The 20,683-nt window shown below is 39.4% G+C and overlaps 1 protein-coding gene across 3 annotated transcripts in view; it reads left to right on the top strand.

Annotated features, from left to right (window-relative positions):
• The window catches only part of LAMA3 (laminin subunit alpha 3), a 2,187,360-nt gene that overhangs the window by 2,039,609 nt on the left and 127,068 nt on the right, over positions 1-20,683 (top strand). For all 3 annotated transcript variants that reach the window (XM_044065357.1, XM_044065355.1, XM_044065356.1), the window contains exons 63-64: positions 5,167-5,286; positions 12,324-12,460. In XM_044065357.1, coding sequence (XP_043921292.1) covers positions 5,167-5,286; positions 12,324-12,460 — 257 coding nt within the window. The remainder of the gene's footprint in view (positions 1-5,166; positions 5,287-12,323; positions 12,461-20,683) is intronic.

Below are 20,683 nucleotides of genomic sequence, written 5' to 3'. Positions count from 1 at the left end.
TGTCCGTGATAAAACAGCAAAAAGGGGAGTTTCCAGTGTGATCTGTGAAAGGGTAAGAAAGGCCTGAGGTCCCTTGGGGAATGGCTACAGAAATGAAGTAGGACTACACTAAAACATTGCATTATTTTGTCACAGAATGATGGTAATTGTCACACTGAAGCTCTTGACATGGAGGGTACATGTTATTTACAGTCCCATAATATGACTTTCAAACTTGTATCACACTGTTTTCAAGATGGTTGACTGTAATAAAGTTTGAGGGAAAAAATGTGCCCAAATAGCTCACGTTTTTGTTTGTTGCAGAGCTGAAAAACATACCTCAAATGAAATATATCTTCCTGCCATCAGTACAGCACCCATTTATAGTGAATTTCCAGGGTTGTATCCCACACTATTTCTGAAGTATCTGTATTTTTCTTCTGTTGTTTTATTTACTTTTCTCTCTTTAGTGTAGTATATGGGGAAAGTGAGAAAAGATAGTTGTTCAGAAAGGGTCCGTGTTTGTAATTACATTTCTGTGAAAGACATAAATGCACTGTATAGATTTATCAGAGATATGTCATGGCAACTTGCATGGTGCTGCAGATGAAGAAAAGCTAATCTGTTTGCCCTGTAAAAGAATTAATTGATCACATCTACAGCTGTGATGCTGTTGTAAATTTACTATAACTGCCATACAGCATCGTTGCACACTACCTGAACTTTTTACCTAGCCATTTTCTGTGAATTAATCAAACTGCAAAACATAGCTAAAAGTTTTTATGCAGTTGTAATATGTAAGGCATGGATATGACTGCATGCAGAGTTTTAGTAGAGTTTTAGTAGAGGTTTACCTTTCCCACCCTCCACTTACTAATGACTACAGAGGTACTCCAATTCTATTATTTATTTATTTATTTACCATTTGTGAAAGCTCAGCCTGGTGGCTGTTAGCTCATTTGTGTGGCACTCAGTGCCCTTTAACACATCTAATGGGATGACAATCAATCCTTGGGACATGTTTTTTTTTTGTGTGTTGGGGGAGTACAGATTTTGAAACACTCAATAATTTTAACAGTTTTCATTCAAAAGGTACTTCCATTCAATTATTTAAATGCTCCTAACGGTTTGTATTTCAACAAGATGTGCAGTGCTCATACTGTAGATCTAATTACTCAGACTAGTTTCCATCAACTTGCATGCATCTCTCTGGTGGATAACTTTGCATTAGTTATAAATTGCAATTTGCTACAAGAAAACAGTATTCTCTTTCAGAGTGCAAAAGTTCCAGCTAGGCTGATGTCATTTCATAATCCTACCTGTATCTGTGCAACCACACCATTTTCATGTAAATGCATTTGTTTTCCAGTACCAAATACTTTGGAGAAATGTGTAATATTAGGCAGTGTCATGTTTTGGGTATACCTGACACCCAGCCTTTAGCTCTTTGCATTATAGCTTATTTCTGTTATGTGAAAGCATTTCATTCACTCATCATCTTGCAAATGTTTTATTTTAACGTGTCACTCCTGAGGTATGCAGGTTACTTACAAAGAATATACATCAAAGTAATATGTGCTGAGCAGATATCTGCAACGTAGTAGGAACAAGTAAGGGGTAATAATGCTTGTAGGCACAGAAGGCAGTAGAAGTCTAGGGGTGCAGAGTAGTGTTACAAAGAATATACATCAAAGTAATATGTGCTGAGCAGATATCTGCAACGTAGTAGGAACAAGTAAGGGGTAATAATGCTTCTAGGCACAGAAGGCAGTAGAAGTCTAGGGGTGCAGAGTAGTGTTACAAAGAATATACATCAAAGTAATATGTGCTGAGCAGATATCTGCAACGTAGTAGGAACAAGTAAGGGGTAATAATGCTTCTAGGCACAGAAGGCAGTAGAAGTCTAGGGGTGCAGAGTAGTGTTACAAAGAATATACATCAAAGTAATATGTGCTGAGCAGATATCTGCAACGTAGTAGGAACAAGTAAGGGGTAATAATGCTTGTAGGCACAGAAGGCAGTAGAAGTCTAGGGGTGCAGAGTAGTGTTACAAAGAATATACATCACAGTAATATGTGCTGAGCAGATATCTGCAACGTAGTAGGAACAAGTAAGGGGTAATAATGCTTCTAGGCACAGAAGGCAGTAGAAGTCTAGGGGTGCAGAGTAGTGTTACAAAGAATATACATCAAAGTAATATGTGCTGAGCAGATATCTGCAACGTAGTAGGAACAAGTAAGGGGTAATAATGCTTCTAGGCACAGAAGGCAGTAGAAGTCTAGGGGTGCAGAGTAGTGTTACAAAGAATATACATCAAAGTAATATGTGCTGAGCAGATATCTGCAACGTAGTAGGAACAAGTAAGGGGTAATAATGCTTGTAGGCACAGAAGGCAGTAGAAGTCTAGGGGTGCAGAGTAGTGTTACAAAGAATATACATCAAAGTAATATGTGCTGAGCAGATATCTGCAACGTAGTAGGAACAAGTAAGGGGTAATAATGCTTGTAGGCACAGAAGGCAGTAGAAGTCTAGGGGTGCAGAGTAGTGTTACAAAGAATATACATCAAAGTAATATGTGCTGAGCAGATATCTGCAACGTAGTAGGAACAAGTAAGGGGTAATAATGCTTCTAGGCACAGAAGGCAGTAGAAGTCTAGGGGTGCAGAGTAGTGTTACAAAGAATATACATCAAAGTAATATGTGCTGAGCAGATATCTGCAACGTAGTAGGAACAAGTAAGGGGTAATAATGCTTCTAGGCACAGAAGGCAGTAGAAGTCTAGGGGTGCAGAGTAGTGTTACAAAGAATATACATCAAAGTAATATGTGCTGAGCAGATATCTGCAACGTAGTAGGAACAAGTAAGGGGTAATAATGCTTCTAGGCACAGAAGGCAGTAGAAGTCTAGGGGTGCAGAGTAGTGTTACAAAGAATATACATCAAAGTAATATGTGCTGAGCAGATATCTGCAACGTAGTAGGAACAAGTAAGGGGTAATAATGCTTCTAGGCACAGAAGGCAGTAGAAGTCTAGGGGTGCAGAGTAGTGTTACAAAGAATATACATCAAAGTAATATGTGCTGAGCAGATATCTGCAACGTAGTAGGAACAAGTAAGGGGTAATAATGCTTCTAGGCACAGAAGGCAGTAGAAGTCTAGGGGTGCAGAGTAGTGTTACAAAGAATATACATCAAAGTAATATGTGCTGAGCAGATATCTGCAACGTAGTAGGAACAAGTAAGGGTAATAATGCTTGTAGGCACAGAAGGCAGTAGAAGTCTAGGGGTGCAGAGTAGTGTTACAAAGAATATACATCAAAGTAATATGTGCTGAGCAGATATCTGCAACGTAGTAGGAACAAGTAAGGGTAATAATGCTTCTAGGCACAGAAGGCAGTAGAAGTCTAGGGGTGCAGAGTAGTGTTACAAAGAATATACATCAAAGTAATATGTGCTGAGCAGATATCTGCAACGTAGTAGGAACAAGTAAGGGGTAATAATGCTTCTAGGCACAGAAGGCAGTAGAAGTCTAGGGGTGCAGAGTAGTGTTACAAAGAATATACATCAAAGTAATATGTGCTGAGCAGATATCTGCAACGTAGTAGGAACAAGTAAGGGGTAATAATGCTTCTAGGCACAGAAGGCAGTAGAAGTCTAGGGGTGCAGAGTAGTGTTACAAAGAATATACATCAAAGTAATATGTGCTGAGCAGATATCTGCAACGTAGTAGGAACAAGTAAGGGTAATAATGCTTGTAGGCACAGAAGGCAGTAGAAGTCTAGGGGTGCAGAGTAGTGTTACAAAGAATATACATCAAAGTAATATGTGCTGAGCAGATATCTGCAACGTAGTAGGAACAAGTAAGGGGTAATAATGCTTCTAGGCACAGAAGGTAGTAGAAGTCTAGGGGTGCAGAGTAGTGTTACAAAGAATATACATCAAAGTAATATGTGCTGAGCAGATATCTGCAACGTAGTAGGAACAAGTAAGGGGTAATAATGCTTCTAGGCACAGAAGGCAGTAGAAGTCTAGGGGTGCAGAGTAGTGTCGCATGATTTCCATTACTGCTCAAATATTTGGCACGTTTAATGGTTGTGAAGCCTCTGCCACCATTCTTCTAAGGCTCAGTGGGAATGTTTTTGCCTTAGATCTGCCTAGGACATGCTAAAAAAGCCTTCATTGCCTTGATAATTAGCACATTGGAGGTTTACTATTTCTAATGCTTACATGTACAGTAATGAGCACCAAAGTGAGAACTTTTAGTGTGACACTCATACTCCTCTGTAGTCGAAAACACTAAAACCAATCCCATTCTCCATGTATTGCCACTACTAATGGAGGCTCAAGCTCGCACACATATACACATTGTGTGTGTGTGTGTGTGTGTGTGTGTGTGTGTGTGTGTGTGTGTGTGTGTGTGTGTGTGTGTGTACATGTGCTTGCATGTTTATGTGTGTGTGTGTATGCGTGTGTACATGTGCTTGCATGTTTATGCGTGTGTGTGTGTGTGTGTGTGTGTGTACGTGTGCTTGCATGTTTATGCGTGTGTGTGTGTGTGTATGCGTGTGTGCATGTGCTTGCATGTTTAAGCACGCGCGTGTGTGTGTGTGTGTGTGTGTGTGTGTACGTGTGCTTGCATGTTTATGCGTGTGTGTGTGTGTGTGTGTGTGTGTGTGTGTATGCGTGTGTGCACGTGCTCACATGTTTATGCGTGTGTGTGTGTGTGTGTGTGTGTGTGTGTGTGTGTGTGTGTGTGTGTGTGTGTGTGTGTGTGTGTGAAGGAAACTGCTTTGTGACATTTAAAAGGCACTTCCAATTGTTAACGCACTCTTCAGAAAAAAAGAAAATGTAAATGTGGCCCCCCTGCCAGTTTTCTGGCATTCTCCAGGTTTGAAGAAAATATTTCACATTGTGTATCACACTGTCTAAAACACAGTCTGCTTTCATCTGCTTTCATCAGCACATTTCCTTCATCAACTCAGCATGTTGCAGTATGTGGAGTATAAATGTTTTCCAACAGTGGACTTAACAGTAGCTGAATTTGTGCTTGACTGCTTATTGTTTTATTTTGGTTGTGATGTTACACAAAAACAATTTTTTTCTAATATTTTGGTAGGTGAATAAGGTCAGCATCATACGTTGGTGCTACTTATTTCATGCCTCATGCCCTCTTATCTTTAAATCTTCTAGGGACAATTCTTCAGCATAGAGCTTCAGGATGGCTACCCAGTAGTCAAATACAAAACTGAGACAAATCCTGTTGTTGAGCAAACGATTGACGAGCTCATGAATGATGGACAAGATCAAAAGGTACTTATTTTATTTCTCTAGCTGTTTGAAACTGTGATATTCCAGATAGGGATTATGTCTCTGCATTGCTGAATGCCTAGAGGTGGCATTTATCATTCTAAATAAAAGGAACATTCTCCCCATCATTCTAAACAACGTGAACAAGTTCACATTTCCCACGCACCCATGAATTTCTGTAATTTCTCAAACAGGAGAGTTGTTTGCTAATTTTACTAAGTAAGCCTTTATAGGGCTACACTTAAACATTCTTAAGATTACTTTAATTAGAGCCATACTTTGGTCATCTAGCAGCCTGGGCAGTTCCCAAGACTGGTGTCCCTCAACCCAAAGTTGAAAACCAAGAAAAAAAAGGTCTTCTATACTTCTGTACTCCTGTAAGTGTAGAAAGCTGTTTGTTTCAAGTGTAATAAACTTTTTGCTCCACTTACCAGAACACCCTGAGCTTCAGCTGCAACCACTAAATCAGTATCAGCATTTATTTCTGATGCCGGGAAATCCATGCAGCTTCATAAATGAATTCTAGTAGTGCAATTTCACACCATAAGCATCTGACAATCAAAGCACCTAAGAGCAGCTGCCCCTTTGCCCAACCATAGTTAATATAATTTTCAGTTGTTCCATTCTGTAAATTATTGTTCTTGGGAATAATATCTCTCTGTCTGTCTGTCTGTCTATCTATATATCTATCTATCTATTTTAATTTACCCTCTTTCTAAAATTACTAAAAGTAAGGAAAACTAAATTCAGTTCAGATACTTTTTTTTTGTTTCCTCATCGCAGTACCCCTTTCTCTCTGCTGACCTTTGGCCTCAGAAAAATAAGAACAGTACTGAGAAGCAGTCACGAGGACCATAAAATGCCTAGTCATAGACACCTTTAGGAAGATACACTTAAAAGTTTGTATCTCTGTTTTCAAGAACATAATAGTAGTCACCTCCCACTTTAAGCAGGGCTGTACATGTCCTTCAGACAATGCATGCTAACACAAATCCTTTTGTTCTAGCACTTTATAAGTTTATGAGAGAGAGATTTAAAATTTGTCCCTATTTTGGAAAATTTGTCCTCCATAATTCTAGGCTTTGTCCAGATTTCATGTGCTAAGAGGTTGAGAGGTATGATGGGAAACGGTGTAAGAAGTCTTGGCCAAGTGAAAGTTAACGTTATCCACAGAGTGACCACTGTCCACAACCTCTGTAACCTTTTTCAAAAAAACTTATGAGGTTCAGAAGTTAGAGCATGCCCTTCACAAAAACAAACTGATAGGGGTCTAAATCAGTCACGGTGCCTATGTCTGCAGACATGTTATACTATGGTATGGCTCATGGCTTTACATGTTTGAAGCTGATGGGCCTATATTTACCTGGAATGGTAGAGAGGCCCCCCAATATTGTGTACGGGAGTCATGGTGGCTGTTCTCCAGTTACTGGGCACAAACTATGTGAATAGACTGAGGCTGTACAGTTTAAGTAGAGGCTCAGGCAGTGCACCCTTGGCACTGATGAGAAGGAGGCCTGGTAAGTTATCTGGTTCTATGGAATTGCTATTTTTTTGTATATGACACAAATTCCAAGACTTGTTCCAAAGTGATTTAAGGAGGATCTACATTTTCAGGGACACTGGGGGCAATAATGTGGGAAGGTAGGATAAAGCTATCACTAATTTTATCTGCTAATACATTGGCAACATTGTTGAAATTGGAATATGTGATATTGTTATGGATGTGCTCAGTGCATTCTTGGATATTATTCCTTAATTTCCTGACATAACTGAAAAATGATTTGCAGTTTTTTTGGTGTCTGTAGCAACCTTAAGCTCATACCCTGCTTTCCATTTTCTAACATTACCCTTAAGTTCCTTACTGACATGATTCATTATAGTCTTGAGATAAATGGAAGAGGATTTCTAACAACTTTTCATTATTTTTCGTATTCTGTTATATATGGGAGTTCCATCAGAAAGGTTTATTCCTGAATTTATCATTATATTTAGGGTGGATGGATACTGACTTTTCTGTGCAGCTGTTTAGAGGCTAATAAAACTTGGAGGTTAATGCAACAGCCCTCTCAACTGGGTCAATTGACAAGGAGTTGATAGGAATTTTGGGGTCTATATCACATCATCGAAGTGTCAAAACTTCGAATATGATAACATCGAACCCAAAACCACGAAAGCTGAAAACTCTGAAGACTAAGAACAGTGATCTTTTTTCCCTGGGGAAAAAAATCGCTGTTCCAGTACAAAACACAAAACACATGAACACTGCAAACTATTTGAAAAGTGGGGGGCAAAGCCCCCCCACCCCCCTACTTAAATATACCAACTCCGAAATCGCACCACAGTGGAGGAAATAGCGAAGCCGTGGAAATGGCCCACCAAATTCTTTCCCTGGGAAAGAATTCGATGTTCTGCAGCTTCGATATTTTCAGGCTTTGGACTTTCAAGTTCGAGGTTTTGGTGTTCGAACTTATCAGCATTCAAACTTTTGATATACACCCGAAATTTGACATAGTTCTTCTATACAATGAAATAGGTTTACCATAGTGAAGTCCCTAAAAATTGTCTCATTTGGTGGTTGGGGTGGTACCTCTAGGCCTGACAGAGAAGATGACTAACTTGTGGTTAGATTTAACTAGGGATGAGGTGATGCAGGGTGGGATACAGTATGAGGCAAGGTTGGCAAGAACCAAATAAAGGATATTAGATCCTCTAGCATGAAGTATTATAATCTGTTCTAGCATATAATATAGGAAATACTAACCTTATCAATATGTTGAGATCTAAGTGTGACGATTCATACTTGGGTAATTGAAATCCCATGGCAAGAAGGTATTTGGTTTGATATTTAACCCCTCAGTGGTATTAGGGTAATTTCCATGGTGGTTGGGGGACATTGATGAAGATCCTTCACCAGCACTGAAGTGATAGTTGGGTTTATTAATTGTGATTTGGATCTCTGGTAGCTCCAAGTTAGGGTCATGAGTAGTTTGACATGAAATGATGGTGTTGCTGACAAATACAGATACTCCTGTGTAGTTACCCAAGGGTCTGAAGGCATGATAAACTCTAAACCTTGGTATAGATTGACTGTTGTCACTGCATTGTTACCATGACTCAGTATCTATAGAAATACGAATATGTTTGCATTGCAGGATAAACTCAAGTTGTCTGCTAAAGGAAATCCCAACTGCTTCTAAGCCCAAAGAAAACCAAAGTATTTATATTTCATCCCCAAAATATAATTCCAAACAGAAATAACCTCATTGTTGTCTCCACAAACAAAACAAAAATCAAGCTGGTTACTGGTGTTAAACTACTAGGTATTGCCATCAACATCAAGTTAAGTCTGGTATTCACATAGAGTTTGCAGTAAAAAAAAATCATACGCTGGGGTCATTAACTGAGAAATGCATCATCAGTGACCACAGCAGGAAAGTTTGTTACCTCTCTTTTCCTTCCTAGCCTGCTATACACCTCAGCAATATTTACTCATCTCCACTTCTCTACCATCTCAGTCTTCAACAGTATTAAGGCAAAGTTAGTAAATATGCATGTAACCCCCAAATTCAATCCCATCATTGCATATCCTTAGGCACCATAATATGGCTCAAACTCCCTCACCAGATCTCTTTTACCCACTTAGTTAGGGCACACAATTTACTACACAACCCATCCAAACATACTTCTCAACTGTCCAGATTTTCACAGAATGTCCAGATTTTTGCCTGAAACTTTTGTCTGCTCCTCATAAAATGTGTGGTTTTCTGGCAAATCACTGGGATGATCTGTGGAATGAAATCACAAATAATGGCATACATTTGACCTTCAGATTTCATATAGTTTAGGAAGTGCATTTTAATACAAATCCTGTTATTCTAGCTACTTTTTAAGTTTATAAGAGCAATATTTACAATGTGTCCCTATTTTTGGGCCTTTGTCCCCCCATTATATCAGGCTTTGTCCAGATTTCTTGAGCTAAGAGGTTGAGATGTATGCTCCAAAACTTTCTCTTTGTCTAACCTAATTAAATGGTACTCACCAAACAGAAATGTATACTCCAAAGGAATCAACCTAGTCCAGCCTCAAAAATGCAGTAACCCTTACAGGGACTCACTGTCCACAGTTAGTATCAGTAAACCTTGGAGCAACCTTTCAAGCTCAGTCTGACTCTTACGCAATGTACAACACTTGAAGCTACATTGAACAGTCACCTGAAGAAAACTAAAACTATGTAAATGCACCTTACCCGCAAGTTGGCATAATATCTCACCATCTTTTCCCTTCCCCCTTACTTATAGCTCATACCCAGTGTGGTAGTCCTCAACCACTCATATGTCTTCACCACACTAACCTCTACTTCAGCAGCTGATGTCTACCTTCACTCTCTCACCTTTCTGTCATTTTACCCCTTTCTTATCCCTCTTCTGGTATTATTTTTATTTTCTCCATGTCACAGTCTTTCTCCATCACTTTCCCTTCCTTTCCACTTCAGCCTTTTTATTCCCCTACTGATAACTAAATTTGACACTCTCTCCATACTACGAACTGCAAAATCTGTATGATTTTATTTATTTTCAGTCAATCCCCTGCTTTATGATTAAACCACGTCATGTATTAGTTCTTAATAGAAAAAAGTCTTTTTTCTAATCCCTGTATAGCTGTATATGATTATATTAACTATTATTTGCTCATGTAAAGGAAACTTTTTCAGCATTGTAAAAAACTGTTTATACTTTTATATATTTGTATTGTTCATTGTTATTGCAGTCAATGTTTGTGGAACTTTTCTCCTCTGACCTCCACTGAAAATGGGCATCTAATCCCAGTTACACTTTCTCACTAAACAAAAGGGAGTAAATAAATAAATAAGTTCAGGCATCTTCCTATTTACACTCATAGCATTCAGTAGTTCCACCAGTGTTTTCCATTTGAGTTTCAGTTTACTGTACAAAAATGGCCACTAGCAGCACTCTTGCTCCAAAGAGCATTACGGGGGTAGCAAAGGCTTTAGCCAGTATGAGGAAGCCCCAGTATGACAGGTATAAGCCATCCCCAATGAAGCAGGAAGCCTCATCTACCATCTCATCCCAGCCCAACACATACTGGAGCACATAAGAATAGCACTAACTAGTTAGTCAATTGTTAAAGCCAATTTTCTTGCATTTCTGTACCATTTCTTGGTGAAGGTAAGTTACAACTCAAGACCAGTGTCTTTCCTGCCTCTAACACATGCATAACAAGCTCCATAGTGCCTGCCTCTTTATCCATGTGAGGGCAACACATCAAGTCATTAACTCCCACCTGGCCACCATTAGGCTGCAGTCTATTATGAACCTTAACACTGGGCAAATAACTTTCACTCAACATGCTCTTCTCCAGTTCACAGCTTCCTCCATTACAGGGCCATTATTGAGCCAAAACTTTTCCTTGCACTCACTGGACATAAGATACTAATTGTAGATGAGGTGCCAGCCAACCACAGGACTAAATCCCGCAACCTAAATTAAGCCCAAGAAATAGTTACTACATTGCCCTGCTGTATAACCTCATATTTAAATCTAAGATCATTACACCTTACTTTACTTTGTAGAAGGGCTATATTTCTAATTTAGTTGTTTAAAAAACAATTCATGCTTCTGCAATGAAATGTATTCTCTACTTAAATGTTATTGAAGAACAGTTACAGACAATCTCATTTTATTGCCTTCCAAGCCATCATGATCTTTATTCAAGATATCTTCAGTAAATGCACACACTATGACATCCACTTGTCACCTCTTTTTCTAATAAAGGCCTAAGAATAAAGCCCTACTGTTATGCATATAATCATGTCTACCCATGTAAACTATACAGAATACATGTGAGTCACCGTTTTTTCAGCTCAAGGGCATTTTATGTTCCATCCTCAAATGATATAATTAAGCAATGTGTAGTACTGGTATCTGTATGATTTTCAGTTTGTTTGTAACAACAGAATTCACCCCTCCAGGGATGAAGCCCAAGGGGGTTAAATGACATTGGAGTGGTCAAAATGACCAGTGCACACAAACCAGCATCATGTGTTGCTGTTTTTTTTCTTCATTTTGATCATTTTGTAACATTATTCCTCTCCCAAGCTTTCATTTTTTTTCCATTTTCCTTGATATAGTATATATTATCACAGTGCTGCATGAAATGTTTAAAAAGGCAGATTAGGAAAATGCTTGCAACATTTAATAAGCTGTAGCACCAGGCTAGGAAATAAACACTTAAAATGCAGTTACAAATGTGGACATTATTTGGTCAGGTTACTGCTCAGTTCACTGGCCCTTCCTTTTGAAGAAATTGAGTTTTAATGATTGTGTTAAATGAGATTTCAGTGCTGTGATCGATTAATTTACTGAACCCATTATATAATATGACTGTCTTACAAAGTTGCGTAAAAAAACACGCAAATCCAGTCAGTAGCAGACATTCATTTTCCCCATTTCTTAACACAAGAATTGCTCAAGACAGCTTACAGCATCATACAAGTTACAGAAGTGGGAGCATAAATCAAACAAAAAGATACATATAAGCCAGTATCAAGGTAAATGTTTACAAAGTGCTACACAATTTTTTTTTTATCAGTGCCTATCTAATGAAAGACTTGTAGCCTAAGAATAAGGTGTAGTTCTTATGCACTTTCATGTGTGAGATGTAATTTAATTGTGTATTTATAATATATGTTGTGTGTGTGTGTGTGTGTGTGCTAATTCACTATATCCATATTTCTTTAACTGCAGTAAATGACTGAAACATTTAATTTGCGCTACAGTGTTTGTCCCGCAAGTGTTTTAGAGTAAAGAGTGGGTAGACTGAGTCAGAAGCAACACTAAGATAGTTACACCTGATAATCACCTTAGTATCTATATTTCATTATATACAAAAGTTCAACATGAATACATGCTCATAATACTCTTATTGGTTTGTGATTTAGAATAAAAATGAAGCTTTTTGATTGAGTCATTTAGAAGTAGGACTTCCCTTTTTATATTTTTTTTATTTTCTTCTTGTTTCAGCTTCAAGTCATTTTCCAAAGCAGCGGAAAAATTGTTGTGATTTTTAAGAAGAAAAGGACCACCATAGACTCAGGATTAAAGCAATTTAGTTCTTATTCGTACTATTTGGGTGGATTGTCTACTGAACTGCGTGAACGGTGAGATGACTCAATAAGTCTTTCGGTTAATGTCTGTAGTTGATTCATTCATGCTCACTTCTCATACTTGACTACTATTTATAGCATAAAATAGAGTTTTTGTATTAGTCTATATGGAGCCAGGCTCTTGTATCATGTGCATATTCCAGGCAAGCAGTGGTGATCTTGAACTGTATCATGTATATGATACGTAAGCAGTGGAGGCCTGACCTATATCATGTGCTTATGATCTGTAAGAAATGGTGGCCCTGACCTGTATGATATGCATATGATGAGTAAGCAGTGCTGGCCCTGAACTGTATCATATACATATGATAGGTAAACAGTGGTGGCCCCAAACTGTTTCATGTTTATATGATAGGTAAACAGTGGTGGCACCAAACTGTATCATGTGTATGTGATAGGTAAGCAGTGGAGGCCCTGAACTGTATCATATGTTTATGAAAGGTTAGCAGTGGTGGCCCTGAACTGTATCATATGTATATAATAGGTAAGTAGTGGTGGCACTAACCTGCATCATGTGTACATGATATGTAGTCAGTAGTGACCCTGAACTGTATCATGCACATATGATAGGCAAACAGTGGTGGCTCTAAACTGTTTCATGTGTATATGATAGGTAAACAGTGGTGGCCCTGACCTGTATCATGTGCTTATGATAGGTAAGCAGTGGCGGCCTTGACTTATATCGTGTGCATATGATAGATATAGAGTGTTGGCCCTGAAGTGTATTATGTGCATATGATAGGTAAGCAATGGTGGCCCTTAAATGCATTATGTGCATAAGGCCCTGGATATTCTGTAGCCATTTCTCTAGAAAAAGTGTCCCTTCTAAACTGGAATCCTGCCAAAGTCAGACAGAGATTATGTGTGGCCCACAATATTTATTTAATTAACATTTGTTTACTGTGAAAGTCCGACTGGGACAGAGCTCATTTTCAGTGGAAGCCCAGGAAGAAACTCTCCTGATGCATGTCTTTGGAATGTGGGAGAAAACTGAAGCACCTGGAAGAAATTCATGCGAACACAGGGAGGGCATGCAGACTTCGCAAAGAAGGTAGAAGTAGGTTATCATTCCTTGTTGGATCTGATTAACAATGAGCAAACAAGCTAGCAAGAAAACAAGCTCATGTTTACAGTAATTTGCTCAGACCATAGACTAGGTGGCGCAGTGTTTCAGCGGGTAGCATAATCACCTCACAGCAATACATTCTCCAGTTCGATTCTTAGCTGAGGTGAATTTATTGCTGTGAGGTGATAATGCTAACCACTGCAACACTGCGCCACCTAGTCTATGGTCTGAGCAAATTACTGCAAACATGAGCTTGTTTGGTCATTGTTAATCAGATCCAACAAGGAATGATAAACTACCTTCAGCATTGACTAATGAGCTGTGTTCTGGCTTTGACTTACTTGAAACCATAGGCAGCTCAGATGGGGGCTGCAGCAGAGAACCTTATGTGATTGATGCAGGTCCTAGGCAATTTATTATCATAACAACTCATCTGTATTGCAAGCATGACACACGTGTTGGAAAGAGGAAAAGAGAAGGGAGTAAAAGGCAGCAAACTGCACTATAAGTCAGAGAATCTTTTGACAGTATCATATTATACATAGGATGAACATTAAGCAGTCCTTTTGGGTATATGATGCGCTACTGTTTACAGTAGCTCTTTGGCTGCATAATGGGTAGGTGTTTCTGCTAACAAATTATGCATTTGTGTATATCAGTTTTACTTAACGTTTATTTCTTCCAAAGGGTTGTGTTTTTAAGTCAGTCCCTGAGAATGTGTGCTAGGCAGTGGAAAATAAAGAAATGTCTGAACAGCAAAGGTCAGCTGTTTAAGAAGATCTAATCTATAGTCAGGTCTTGTCCTCGAACTGAAGCAGTATCTGGTGGATAGCCAGGAGGCAGGCATACATGGCAGAGCAGGGGAGGAACAGGAACTTGTCATGAAGTATGCAGTAATCTAGCCAGGACATACGGTGCAGAGTTAGAAGCACACGTGTTAGACATATAATATATATAGCAACAACTACCATGTGTGTGTATAATATATTTCAGTTATGGGTAATAATATGTTTAGCCACAAGATGGCAGTGTTATCTGATGGATACTTATGGTAATATGCTTGATGTAATTTCCTGTTCTGTGTGCAGTGTGTTTCATGACATTAAAAAAGGAAAAATTAAACGTACTATGGTTTGGAATGCAAGTAGGCTGTAAGCATCTATTTGCTGTTCCATGACAAAGTTTTTCTAACAGGCTATGGGCCCAGGCACCTAGGCACCCTGCCAACCAGAAACAACCAGCTATAACAAATTAGTGCAAGATGCAGTGACAAAGTAAGGAAGAAAACGGTAAAGATGGCTACCGACATTTCTGCAGCAAAGCTTTCAGTAGTGAATCTGACAAAGCAGAACTACAAGTCTTGGAAATTCAAGATGAGTATGCTTCTAATATGAGAAGGTAGGTGGAAATGTGGAAATGAAGTCAAAACGGCAGAACCCACAGATGAATGAATAGAAAAGGATCAGAAAGCTTAGAGCACAATTACCCTTTGCATAGATGATATGTAACTGTGACACTGCTAAAGAAATGTGAGAGGAACTGCAAAAGGTACATGAAAGAGCTAATCTCAGTAATAAACTCTTATTTAATTAGAAAACTGCATCGGCCCAAGCTGATGAAAGACCAGGATATGAAGGATTATATAAGGTATATCTTAGAAATGGATGAAAGGCTAATAGGTATTGGTGGGGATATAAAAGACTTTAACATTGCAGCACTTTTACTTAGTGAAACTTACTTACCTGAAAGTTATGAGGCACTTGTTACAGCACTTGATGCGCGTCCAGATGACGAACTGACATTAGAGTATGTTAAAGTCAAGCTTGTGGATGAATACAAGCCTAAGACAGAAAGCATAAATAGTGAAAGTATACCTAGTACAGAGGCTGCTTTAAAGATGAAAAACAGCAATAAAAACAGTAATATGCAGCTACAAACACATAAATGCTTTGTCTGTATATATATAAAAAAAAAAACAGAACACTTAAGGGCAGATTGCAGAATCTGGAAAGCTAGAATGCAAAGACAAGCTAAATCGGAACAAGCTAAGAATGTCAAGGAAGAAGCAGATGTCACTTCAGACACTGAGTATGCATTTGCATCCAGAAGTGGTGCCTCATCTGTGTAGGCATGGTGTGTTGACTACAAGATACATGACCAATGACAGAAATTTCTTCACTCAACTCGATCAAATTAAAACAGAAAAAATCACCACAGCTAATAGGCAGGTAATAAAGTCAGAAGAAATTGGAGACAGTTTTATTTACTGTCCTATGTTTCAGAATATCACCAGAAAGTTGCACGTGAGAAATGTTCTGTATGTAACTGATCTTGAAAGTAACCTATTGTCAGTGAAGAAGCTTACAAACCAAGGCAACGTAGTGACTTTCCAAGGTGACAGTTGTGTCATCACAAAAGGGGGATTGCTTACTCGCAAAGGCCAAAATCACAGATAAACTGTATCGACTGAACTGCAATGAAATGGTTAATACAGCTAAAGAGGAAAAACATTCAAACTTGGCATGGACATCTTGGACATAGAAGATATGACACAATAAAGAAAATAGTTAAGGGTAACTATGAAAGTGGTGTAAAAATTAGCCAGTGTGATCAAATGTTAAAATGTACCCGCTGCATTAAGGGGAAAAATTATGGGAAAGCATTCAGATCTTTGCGGTCCTATGAAAAACATGATTCCAGGAAGGAAGAGGTATTTTCTTAGTTTCATTGAAGATTACTCCAGGTACACCACATTGTACCTGTTGCACAACAAGGATGAAGTGCCAGCAAAGTTAATACAATATCTAGCTAAAGTATGTAATCAGTTTGGCAGAATGCCCAGAGTGCTATGTACAGACAATGAGTCTGAATATACAAATGGCACAACACAAGCCATTTTCAGAAAACAAGGAATTATGTTGCAGATCACTGTACCATATAATCCAGAACAAAATGGGTTGCAGAGAGAATGAATTGGACTCTCTCTGAGAGTGGAAGGAGCATGCTTTTTAATGTTGTTATACCAACCACATACTAGGGAGAGGCTGTCATGACTGCATGCTATCTCTAAAATTGCTGGCCAGGAAAAACAACAGAGAAAACTCCATATAAACTATGGAACAGAAAGAAACCAGATTTCAGACACACAAACATTTTTGGAAGTAACCTGTATGCACATTCCAAAGGAAAAACATATAAAATGGGATCCATGTGCAAAGGAAGATGTACTTGTGTGTTACAGTGAGTCTCAAAAAGGATACAGAATTCTACATCCAGACACACACAAGGTAAAAGTCAGCAGAACTGTGATTATTGATGAAAGTTCTGTGCATTCAAAGTTTCAGGAGTTGACACAAACTGCTCAGTATGAGGAAAAATCCACATCTGTGTCACAGGAAAAACAATAACAAAGTTACACAGAAATAGAATTTAATGCAGACAATTCAAAAACTGATGAAGACGCTGAATCACAAATTACTTCAGTCAGGAAATCAACAAGAAGCAATAAAGGTATTCCACCTAAACGTTTGTCTTATATCGCTCACACACCAGTTCAGGCTGAGCCAGGTTCATTACCACCACATGAAAAGCAAATGTGGATTCGAGCTGTTAGTGAAGTGACATCACTCAGTGAACTCCAGACATGGACACTTTCAGAGCTACCTCAAGGTAAACATATAATCGGATGTAAATGGGTGTTTACAGCGAAATGTGACTCTGAAGGGAAAGTCTGTAACTGCAATGCAAGTTTAGTTGCAAAATGATACTCTCAAAAATTTGGTGAAGACTATGATGCTACTTTTGCTCCAGTTGCCAAAATTCTTTCAGAACACTGATGACAGTGGCGGCTTTACAGAAAATAATTGTGAAACATCGCAATATCAAGACAGCTTTTCTTAATGGAGGTATAGAAGAGGAAATATACATGCCACAGCCAGAAGGATATGTGAAAAGTGTAGAAGAGCATTTTGTGTGCAAACTGCAAAAATCCCTGTATGCTCTTAAACAAGCAGCTCGAGCTTGGAGCTCACAAGTAAACAAAGTACTGCTAGATGAAGGATTCATGGGAAGCAAAGCCAATCCGTGCTTATATTCTCTAAACATATAGATGCTGAATGGCTGTATCTCTTAGTCTATGGGGATAACTTAGATCTTTTATTATAAAGACAGTTGATCATGCTTGCTCTGAATGCAAACACCTGTAAACTGTGTTGATGATCTTCATGTTTCACTGTTGCAGTCATTACATTTGGGTAGTCTGCTTGCAGGTTGCCTTCAGTCGGCCTGATTAACAAAGTCTTGGGTCCCGCGTCAGTTGCTATCCCTTCTTCCATGACGTCAGGTCGTCAGGGGTGTAAAACATGCAGCCGGCACCATTACATCAGTCTTTCTTGCCGTGCGGTGCCCAAAGCAGAAGCAGTTTGTAAGTGCCAGTCGGCCGACTACTGAAATTTTCATTTTCGAGTTTCAGAACCGAAGTCTTCAACTTAAAGCTAAGTACCCGGTAGGGGCAACTTTTTCTTGCTCCTTACCAATGTCAATAAAAGTTAATTATTGCATTACTTGTGGAAAGCAAATACCTCATAAAGATTTTCATTCGTACTGTATTCCTTGCCTAGGCCCTGACCACAACGCACCTTGCTGTCGGTTATTTGCTTTATTTAATCAGCGCACTATCTGTCTTCGGTATATTTTTCGGTTCTCGGTTTATTTATCCAGAAATGTCATCGGTTAGCCATCCGACTACAGGGATTCCGAAAAAATGCAAATATAAAGAGGTCCAAAACTGCCAACAACGTTTCTTCTAAGCCAGTCGCCAGTTCGCCGGTACTCAGTGAGGTGCTTTCACAGCCCCTGATACCCGCTACTTCTGATGCGCAGGGCTCTACTGAGACCCATTCGGAGTCTGGTATGCCGTGAGATACTTCAACTATGGAACCCACGGATGTCTCTACCTTGGATGGGTCTGGAGCCGCTGTCCAGGCACCGACTTCTGAGGGTGTATTCAGGCCTACGGACTTGATATTAAATTGACGCCTCCTTCATTACTAAGGCCTAAATCTTGATCATGTCTAAAAAAACGACACCCAGGCCACATGCTCAGGCCCCTATGCCCAAAAAACAAATGATAAAAATGGCTGAAGATCTAATAACTCTAATCAGGGGTAGTCAAACCTCCCCCACTCCGAAGAGGCCTAGGACTGAGCTTGATTATGAATTTTCTGATCAGGATTCTGTTTCTTCTGACTCTTCTGATGACCTGTATTTGTCCTTTTCTACTTATGAGGATTCTGATGCAGGGGATTCCATTCCCTCTGCTTCCCCTCCTGAGGATTTTTCTTTTGAGGAAACCTTACATACTTTAAGGGAGCATTTTCACTGGGAAAGCCAGGAATTTTCTGATTTAAAAAAGAGGCTTAGGGATTTCCTTCTTCTACCTCAGCATAGGCCTTTGGCTATTCCTCCTATACTAGACATTGTTAATGATGTTTTATCGGAATCCAGTTTGGCCCCTGATTCCCTGCCTCCTGCTCCTAGTAAACCTGACAGATACTACAGGGTTCCTGAGTCCCACAAGTTCCTTTTCAAAAATCCTATTGCAGATCCAGAGACTATTTCTCAGGGGCCCAAGGGCATTAAGTCTTCAACTGCTAAAAAATCGTACCCCTTCTGATAGAGACTCCAGGGCACTGGATAGATGGGGTAAAAAGGTTTATACTTCAGCAACCTTGGCAATCAGAGCTTTAAACTGCCAATTTCATATGTTAAAATATCAGTAACATGTCATTGGACTGCTTAAACAGAAAATGATGTTGATTCCTGACTGTGTGGAAAATAAAGATTTACAGGATTTAATGCATTTTGCTGAACAAGTTGGAAAACATACTTTGCAATGTGGTTTTGATTCTTTAGAGGCCTCTTGCAGGGCTGCTGTTACTGGGTCTGTGCTTAGAAGGCATGCTTGGCTTAAGGACCAATCTTTGCCTGATCATGTTCATAGGTTCATAGGTGGGTACTAGGCTATCTGCCCAAAGGCATTTATAAGCCTAGCCAGAATGTGTTGGCTTTTGACATCCCCTTAGATTAGTTCCATGTGCCTCTGTCCAGCAGAGCCACTGAAGCGATCCCCAAGGTAAACTTACTGTTTCCCATCCACTTGTCAAGATTTCATTTGAAGAGTGTTAGCGAGGAGCTCTGGCTAATGTAGATTGGGATCTTGTTCCAAAGCATGGGAAGTCTCTGGGACAGGAATCTATCCCTCCAGCACGTCATATTTATTGTTGTGGTAAGATTTAGATCCCTAGAGCATGTGGCTTGAGGGGATAAGGTTTTCTTTAGGTGGAGCATGTCCATCAATTCTGGGTTGGACATGGCCTTGTATGTCAGGCAGAGATCACCTCTGAATAGGCAGTATGCAACCGAGTACAACTGGAGTTTCTTCAGTCGAGCTGCATAGGGCATCTGTTTGAGGCCATTGATCCTCATGGTGGGGTACTTCTGTGGTCTTTCCACCTGCTGCAGGTGTCTTGTAAGGTACATCCCAAATGGGGCATTGTATTCTAAGATGGATCTGATGAGTTAAAGCTAAATTGTTGGATACTCCTTTAAATCAGGACCACCTGTTTGGCAACAAGGCTGAAGAAGTTCTTAAAAAGATGGAAGATAAAGCTAAATCTATGCATACTGTTAAAGATTTTTTTATAAGTGCAACCTCCTAGATTTAGTAGGCACTGGCCTAGTAAGAATTGGTCCTTTCCAGCCCCTTCCAGGTCTTCTCAAGCCAAATCCAGACACAGCAAAAAACCCAGGTTTCACTCCCAGGGGACTCTCATAACTAAGCAGTGGGGGGGCCTCCACTTCCAAATATTGGAATAACAAGACACCCCCTATGGTAAACACTCTCAATGACTTTATTTAAAAATTTCCAAGCACTTATCTTCTGAAAACCCCTTTAGGGGGAAAGATTGCTCTTCATGCAAAGACCTGAGAACTCATAACCCAGGACAAATGGGTTTTAAATATAGTGTCCCAGGGATACAGATTTCATTTCCATACATTACCAACACCAAATGGGCAGAGGCTCAAAAAACAAGTCCTTTCTCTCTTAAGCATGGGGGCTATTCAACTGGTACCAGAAGAGGAAAACGTTA

Source organism: Protopterus annectens, chromosome 3.part0 (assembly GCF_019279795.1).
Source record: "Protopterus annectens isolate FY-2018-M chromosome 3.part0, PAN1.0, whole genome shotgun sequence".
Lineage (NCBI taxonomy): Eukaryota > Metazoa > Chordata > Ceratodontiformes > Protopteridae > Protopterus > Protopterus annectens.
The sequence above is the reverse complement of the archived record's forward strand: the minus strand, read 5'-3'. Positions and strand labels throughout refer to the sequence as shown.